The sequence below is a fragment of the Mus pahari genome, chromosome 12 (genome assembly GCF_900095145.1).
Source record: "Mus pahari chromosome 12, PAHARI_EIJ_v1.1, whole genome shotgun sequence".
Classification (NCBI taxonomy): domain Eukaryota; kingdom Metazoa; phylum Chordata; class Mammalia; order Rodentia; family Muridae; genus Mus; species Mus pahari.
The window spans coordinates 5,737,766-5,745,960 of record NC_034601.1 but is presented as its reverse complement, the minus strand read 5'-3'; the positions used below and the strand labels follow the sequence as shown (position 1 = coordinate 5,745,960).

The window sequence follows — 8,195 nt, the reverse complement described above, 5'->3', positions numbered from 1 at the left end:
TCTGTAGACCAGGCTGGCCTTGAACTCAGAAATCCACCTGCCTCTGCCTCCCAAGTGCTGGGATTAAAGGCGTGCGCCACCACTGCCCGGCTTCTAATGCTTTCTTGGCTGCTGCTATTTGGTGAATGTTCTAGTCTTCAGTTTTCATAATAGCTCTATAAGGGAACTGCTGGTATGGTCCCTACTGCAGGTTTGAAAGAGAGACAGGAGACAGGATAGCGTGAAATGACTTACTCATGGTCCGTAGTTGAGAGGGACAGATTCTCAGCTAAGTCTCATGGCCCCTGCCTGTGCTATCTCTAGGGACAATTGTATTTTTTAGAATGCAGGTCATAGCAACTGACTTTAATTGGATCAAATATTCTAAATCTTGATCTAAGTACATTTTGTACATAATTAAATGCTCTAACAAAACCTGTTATTGTGTACAATTCAAGTTAGCCTAATAAAATGTTTTAAGGCTGTGAACATGGGGCTGGAGTGATGTCTCAGTCAGCTAAGTGCCTTGTATGTTTCATCTCCCAGAGCTCCAACATTAAACTGTTTGGAAGGTTCCAGGTTCAGTAAAAGAAACTGTGTCAAAACACAAGGTATATTTTGTCTTGAGGAATCACGTGTAAGATTTATATCTGTCCTGCACTTGCAGGCACATCACACACACACACACACACACACACACACACACACCCTATTAACAGATAGTATCAGTCAGTTAGTCAAGAAAGAATCATGGAACATAGAAAACTTCCATGAAACCTGAGTGCCCAGGGAGAAATCTGTGGAATCTTTGGATCATAAACTTACCCTGGGCCTGCCATGAGCCAGGCATCGTGGCAGGCAACTGTTAGGACTCTATCAATACTACCTGTGGAAATGATTGAATGGAGGATGAATGAGTCATAGCACATGACCATTTTTCTGGAGATGAGAGCAAGGTAGGATTGGTAGTAATCACAAAAGGAAAGGACTGTCACAAAACAGATAACTGACTTTGGGTAAAGTAGACGCTTAAATCCTGTAGCATATCTTAGTGCCAACTATGTGCCTAGCATGGTGCTAGTCTCCTCAATGGCACAGGAAAGCCATCCCCAGCAAATATTCATTGACTAAGCCCTGTTCTTGCTTCTGGGGCACAGATGGAGACAAAACCACAAGCTAAATGCCTCTGTAGAGATGGAAGATATGGTTGAGCACAAAGAGCCTGAGCAAATCTCTTTTGCTGTTCTCTGCTGTTGCATGTTGAACTGCCACTGTGTGAATGGATGCTCACTGGTTGCTTCTTTCTCTTCCTTTCACCTTTTCCTCCCTTTACTTTCCCCTCCAGTTCCAGAGACCTCATGACTATTCTCCGCCTTTCCGATTTGGGACAGTACCCAATGGAAGTACAGAGAGGAATATTCGTAACAACTACCCCTATATGCACCAGTACATGACCAAATTCAACCAGAGGGGAGTAGAGGATGCCTTGGTCAGCTTGAAAACTGGGTAAGAACAGTCGTTCCTTCTTCTCTGCAGGCATCAGGTCTTTAAATCTGACAGAAACAGACTCTGCACGGCTTTGTACTTATCTGTGAGAATTTTCTGAAGAGGTACTGCAGGCTAGATGGCCCCCAGCAGAGGAGTGTTTGTGTTAATATGATGAACATCACGGGGGGGGGGGGGGCTTCCTGTTAAGAGAAAGCAACCCACCAAGTATGGAAATGGGAAAATCCCAGAGGGGTTCCTTAAACTGATAAAGAAGTTGATCCAACTCCACGGGATGTCTTTGTCAAGTAGAGAGACCTAAAAAGGTTGAGAGCTTAAAGAAAGGAAAACTAGATTTCCATTAGCTTTTTTTTAGAAGGGTAAAGTACTGGTAACAGCTTGACAGTACAAAATTGATGAAGGTGGTTGGAGATGATGCTCAGAGGCAAAGTCTGTGTCTAGAATGCAAAAGTTCTAATTTCCCCCAGGAGACATTGAACAAAGAATGGTGTGAGGAGAAAGGAAATAGGAAAGGAAAGAGATAAGAACTCAAATGCTTTCTAAAGACACAGCCAGAGTTCTGGTCTACTCATTGACATGGGAGAGTGAAGCTGTATCAGTCAAGGGACTCCAGATTCCCACTCAGGCTGACTCTCCTGATACCAACCCTGGCTCTGTACCACCCTAAGGGAATGTTTTCTGTTAATTTCAGGATGACTCCTTGGTTTGGGGTATTTTCCTAACATGAGAGCATTGACTCTCATTATATATGTATGTATCTATGTATATATACATATATGTTTATATAAATGTATATATAAGCAAAAACACGTACATATTCATACAAACTCACACACACACACACACACACACACACACTCACACACACACAAAGGAAATCTTATAAAATGGCTTACAGGCTGTTTTCCAGTTAGTCCAACAAAGGTTGTCTACTAATGAAAGGTCCAAGAATACAGTAATTGTGCAGTCAATAACATTGGATGTCTAAGCTGGTCTTCAGTATATGCTTGCTAGCAAGAACAAGAAGGCAAAAGAGCAAGCTTCTTTCTTCCATGTTCTTTATGTAGGTTTGCCAGGACAAAGTGTGGTCCAGACTAAATGTGTATCTTTCCACCTCAAAAGATCTGGATTAAATGTTGGTCTTCCTACTTAAAAGTATTTAATTAAGAAATAAAATCATCACAGGGGTTCCCAGCCATTCTGTGTTTAGTTAAGATAGAGTCAAGTTGACAACCAAGAATAGTCATTACAAATTAACACCTTGTCAACTTGATGTACAACCATATTTCCTTATGTTATATTTTCATTTATGAATGAAAACAACCAGGTCATAGTTATGTCTAACATGATATAAGTACTACTTGTACAATTGTAAACACATTATACATTTTAAAATGGGTGACAATGTCTCTTAAGGGACATTCTTTGAGTATCTAAAATTCAGCTATGATAACTACTGATATTCTCTTAATTGATATGGCATTAAATGATAAAGAAGTTAAGGGAAGAAAACACAAATATCTGTACAAACATATACTTACCAATATAAGACAGAAATACTTAAGTCAATTATAATTCCTATTTTTGCAACTGGTAACATCCTTAGATGGTATTAATAACTAGCTTCTTCTACTACCCATTCTGTATTTTCCCACCTTCAGCAAGCAGGTCTTGGTACTCTTCCTGGCAGAGTGATCCATATCTTCATTCCTGATGGGTCTGTGCCCTTTCTCATCTTTCCTGGATTAGGCTGTTTGTAGTTTCCTATTGACTTTAACCAAAAAAAACGCCCTGTGGCAATTGAATATGGTTGGCCCAGGGAGTGGCACTATTAGGAGGTGTGGCCTCTTGGAGGAAGTGTGTCACTGTGGGGGTGGGCTTTGAGAGAACTTCTAGCTGCCTAGAAGCCAGTCTTCTGTTTGCCTTTAGAACAAGATACAGAACTCTCAGTTCCTCCAGTTCCATGCCTGCCTGCACACTGCTATGCTTTCTGCCAAGATAATGGACTGAACCTCTGTACTTGTAAGCCAGTCCTAGTAAAATATCCTTTATAAGAGTTGCCTTGGACATGGTGTCTCTTCACAGCAATAAAGTCCTAAGACAGAGGTTGGTACCAGGAGTTGTATATTGCTGTGATTGCAGTGACCATGTTTTGTTTGGAGGAATGTGGATTTTGTGACTTTGGATTTGAAAAGCTGTGGAATGCTTTAAGTGGGGTTTAATGGGACAGCTAGTGGGAATATGGAAAGCATTGGTGCTGAGAGGGATTCGAACTCTGGAGATCATTCTTACAATGTTTTGCTGCCTTTGCCTGTGTCTGAAGAGTTGACCAGAGGCTAAGCTAAACAGATTTAGATTCATTGTATTGGCAAAAGAAGTCTCAAATCAACCAAATTTAGACTGTGGCTCACTTTTCTGAAGGGCATTCTAATAAAGCATAGCAAGCTTAAAAAGAAAAAAAAATACAAAAATGTATCGTTTAAGAAGTGAAGGGCCACCAGGAAGTGAAATGGAGCTGAATTCTGTGTTCAAGGAGATAAACATATTTAAAAAGTGATGACTTCGGGGCAAGATCCCACCCAGCTAAGCTTATTGTTTATGGTTTTGCAGTTGAACAAGGAATAGTTAGTTATGTCATGTTAGGCATTATAACCTGATTGTTGTTTTCATTTGTACTTTTATTCTGGAATGAACTACAATCCAGAAATGGAGGACACAGACGTTTGATCTGCATCTGGAGGAATAGTGACCATGAAAAGATCAGACCCAGGCATGGTAGTGTTTATGTGCCTTTAATCCAAGGAGACAGAGGCAAATAGATCTCTCAGTTCAAGGCCAGCCTGGCACAGAACAAGTTCCAAGAAGAGAAAAGCTTAGGTCCAGGTGTGGTGATACATCACTTTAATCCCAGCATTCAGGAGACGGAGCCATAGACCTCTGAGTTCAATGTCTTTCTACAGAGCAAGTTCCATGACAGCCACGCTTATACAGTGAAGGAGTTGGAAAATAGAAAGCTGGTGATAGTGTAATAGAACAAGAGGACTGTGTTCCAGTTCCAGTAAGCAGGAGAACTCAGTAGCTTTGACCATGTGTCTCTGGCTTTATAGACAAAAATAGAAGGGATTATTGGATAATTAATGCTAGTTAGCTGGAGCTAAAAACTTAACGGTGATTAAGAAGAGACCAGTATCACCGAGGTGAAATCTTCTGGGAAGTGTTTTCTAAGAGCACAAAGAAGCTGTGTTCCAGAGATAGCCAAGGTTGTGCCTTGAGCTGCAGCTGAACTTGGTAATGTGTAATAATCATCCAGGTGGTGCTGGTTTGAAGGCATGAAGGGGTCATGGAAAGCAGCTGAGGCTTGGCACTGTGAGAGGCCAGGGAAATACACTGGTGAATGTGCAGTCTCAGTTGCTGTTGATGGCCCAGGCCTAAAGGGGTCATGCAAAAAAGATGAGGCTTGGCATTATGAAGAGAGCTTATGAGAGGCTGTTGGTGAAACCTAGTTGCAGTGGAAGACCTCAGTATATTGGTCTTGATGCCAGTACCATGGGATGACCACCAAGAATAGCAGCAGCACTGTAGAGGAGTCAACCATAGTCCAGAGTGCTACAGAGGGCAGAGCTGGAGTTATGACCCAAGCCCTTTGGAAGAGCCCAAGTGCATGATCATGAGTGCATCCCAGACATTGAAACAAGAAGCTGTGAAGTTGAGGTTGCTTTGGGAACCCTAAGATGTTAGAGATGCCAGAGCCATGGGATACCAGCTGAGGAAAGCTGCTAACAGGGAGTGGAACCAGCCCAAGAGAAGGAATTGTATTTCAGCCAACAAAGCTGAAAGAAGTTGGACATCAGACATGGAGATGAAGAGTTTGGAGTTTGCCCAGCTAATTTTGGTCTTGCTTTGGTCCAGTATTTCCTCACTATGAAGGTATGAAATGGTCATGCACACCCTGTGATGTTGGAGGTATGTGATCTACCTTTTTGTTTTGATTTTATAGAGGATTACCGTAAAGAGATTGCATGAATCTCAGAAAAGACTTTGAACTTTGGACTTTTTACAGTGTTGAGACTGGTATAGACTATGAGGACTTTTGAAGTTGGACTAAATGCATTTCGAATTATTCTATGACTAGATATGTGCCACCTCTGCTCATCACCCCATAGATTCATGTGTTTGAACAAGCCTGTGAGGGCCAGGTTGTGGAATGTGATGGTTTGAATATGCTTGACCCAGGGAGTGGCACTATTAGGAGGTTTTGCCTCCTTGGAAGAAGTGTGTCACTGTGGGGGTTGGGTTATCAGTGGCCTTCCTCCTAACTGCCTGGAAGCTAGTCTTCGGTTTGCCTTCAGAACAAGATATAGAACTCTAAGCTCCTCCAGTGCTATGCCTGTCTGGACACTGCCATGCTTTCTGCTGTGATGATAATGGACTGAACCACTAATCCTATAAGCCAGCCCCAGTGAAATGTTCTTTTTAAGAGTTGCCTTGGTCATGGTGTCTCTTCACAACAATAAAGTCCTAACTAAGACACACCCTAAAGGATATCCTGGACTCCAGACATAATCTTTCTTATCTCCTTTGTAGAAAAGCAACCCAATTTCCCCTTGGTAATATGGATTAATCACCCCTCCTAACACTGTTATTCCTTTCTTAGCCTGTTCACTTAAGGACATCAGAAGCCCAAAAAGGCCAGTAGGAAGTCTGAACTTCAAGTTCAGTGGAATGTTTGTTGTGGTTCCTGGCAGGAGCATGTCCTACCTCTGGAACCAAAACTTCTAGGCCAGCAGAAGATAAGGTCTCAGGAACAGGAAATAAATTTTAAGCCATTCACCACACAAACGTGAATAATTGGATCGGATCTAAAAGAATCTGTGTTTGTTTGGTTGGTTTTAAGCCAGGTATGGTGGCATTTGAAATCCTAGTACAGTCATAGTGGTGGTAGAGTTGGTGATGGAAGAGATGGTGGTGCTGGTGGTGGATAGTGACAGGAAGCTTCCTGGCTGGTCAGCCGAGTTCATATAGTGAGCTCCAGGCCAGGGAGCATCCCAGTCTCGACAAATAAGGTGGAGAACACTCCAACAATCTGACAGTGGGCTCCAGCTGCCACATGTATGTGATACATATGAATGTACCCATCCCCAAGCATGCACATATAAGAGAAAGAAAACTATCACATTCAGTGGTCATGAGCTTAGGCTCTGGAGACAGGCACTGCCTCGGCCTACTGTTAATTCTGTGATATTTGTGCGTGACCTTTATGTGATCATCCCGAGCCTCACCTTTAAAGTGGGAATAATCACAGAACCTAATTCCTAAGAATTCTGTGACAAACAAGATGGACAAATGTGTTAGAGAGAGCATTCGGAGTAGCACCTGGCATGAGATGGTACTTATTGTTATTGCTGTCATTTGTTACAAAGGTTAAATTCCATTTGCACATCTTCGAAAAGTCAGGAATGTGTGAAATACAATTTAGAAGGATTCCATTAACATGATTTCATTTTAAATGAAGGAGTTTTATAATGAGAGAAGTTTTGATTACCTAGAAAATTAGCTTCAGTGGGGATCTCAGGCGTCTGGGGGGTTCTGTGCCTGACACGTGACTGCAGGTGCAGTCTCCTCACTCAGTTGCTTCCTCTGGCTTCTTACTTTGTGGGGACTAAGAAGCCCCTCATCCCTGTCAAACCAAACCCAGATCCCTGCACAGGTCCCCAGGGATATTGTCAGAGAGCATTCTCCCCCACCAGGTCTGTGTTATCAACTTAATCAGGATCTTAGCACAGACAGGAAGAACATTTCCTCCGAAGTTAAGCCCATGACTTATGCGAAACTCACATATGGCTTGTTCAGGCTTGGAATGATTTTTAAAAACTTTCTAAATGCACAACAACACAAAAAGTTGGATATTAAATAAATTATTTGATGGCTCTGTACTAACTGGTGTTGTAGGTTAGTGGTCCTTGTCAGTAGTCATCCACACCATCCTTAACAGTATCTTCCAACCACTCTTGTCACTTCTTCCAAAGCTGAAGGTCAGTTCCTGCTATTAGAACCCATAAATAACATCAATATGCTCGTTCCAATTTTCTGTCTGTCTTCTTTAGCACAGCATTCTAATTGAGGATCTTGCAATGAGTTCTAGGTCTCATTTCTCATCACAGTGTAGAATCTTATGTTTGTACTCTTGACAAATTTATCTGTTCTTCTGTCTTGGTGGATGTGTGAGTACTGTCCTGCTTGTAGTATGGGTCCCTTTCTAAGGATTCCCTTGTATGTGCCTTGTTTTACTCATGGTTCTCCTTGTGAGAATTACTGGGGCATGGAGTGTGTATAGATTCAATTTTAGCAGATGCCACAAAAGAATTTTTATAACTTTAAAACTTAGCCATGGCGTGGGTTTTTTCTAAAGGGTCTTCACAAATATCTATAGTATTGTTTCAGATGAACAGACAAACCATGAACACACTATGGATGATGCCACTGAAGGCTGTCTGGATCCTTGTTGTCCGTTTGTCACCCAGTACTCAAAAATGGGTTATTTTCCTTCATTTTTTTAAAAAAAAATGCAATATTGCAAGAAAAAGCATTACAGAAGCAGAAACCAAATTGTACACATTGTTTCCTGAACGCCATATAGTAATTATGACATCCATCTTGGAAAATGTGAGCAGATGGTGGTCTGCCCTGTATTCCATCTCCCATGTAAGAGT

The 8,195-nt window shown here is 41.8% G+C and overlaps 1 protein-coding gene across 1 annotated transcript in view; it reads left to right on the top strand.

Moving 5' to 3' along the window:
* The window catches only part of Grin2a (glutamate ionotropic receptor NMDA type subunit 2A), a 412,491-nt gene that overhangs the window by 339,262 nt on the left and 65,034 nt on the right, over positions 1–8,195 (top strand). Inside the window, exon 11 of the mRNA XM_021209495.2 lies at positions 1,325–1,485. Coding sequence (XP_021065154.1) covers positions 1,325–1,485 — 161 coding nt within the window. The remainder of the gene's footprint in view (positions 1–1,324; positions 1,486–8,195) is intronic.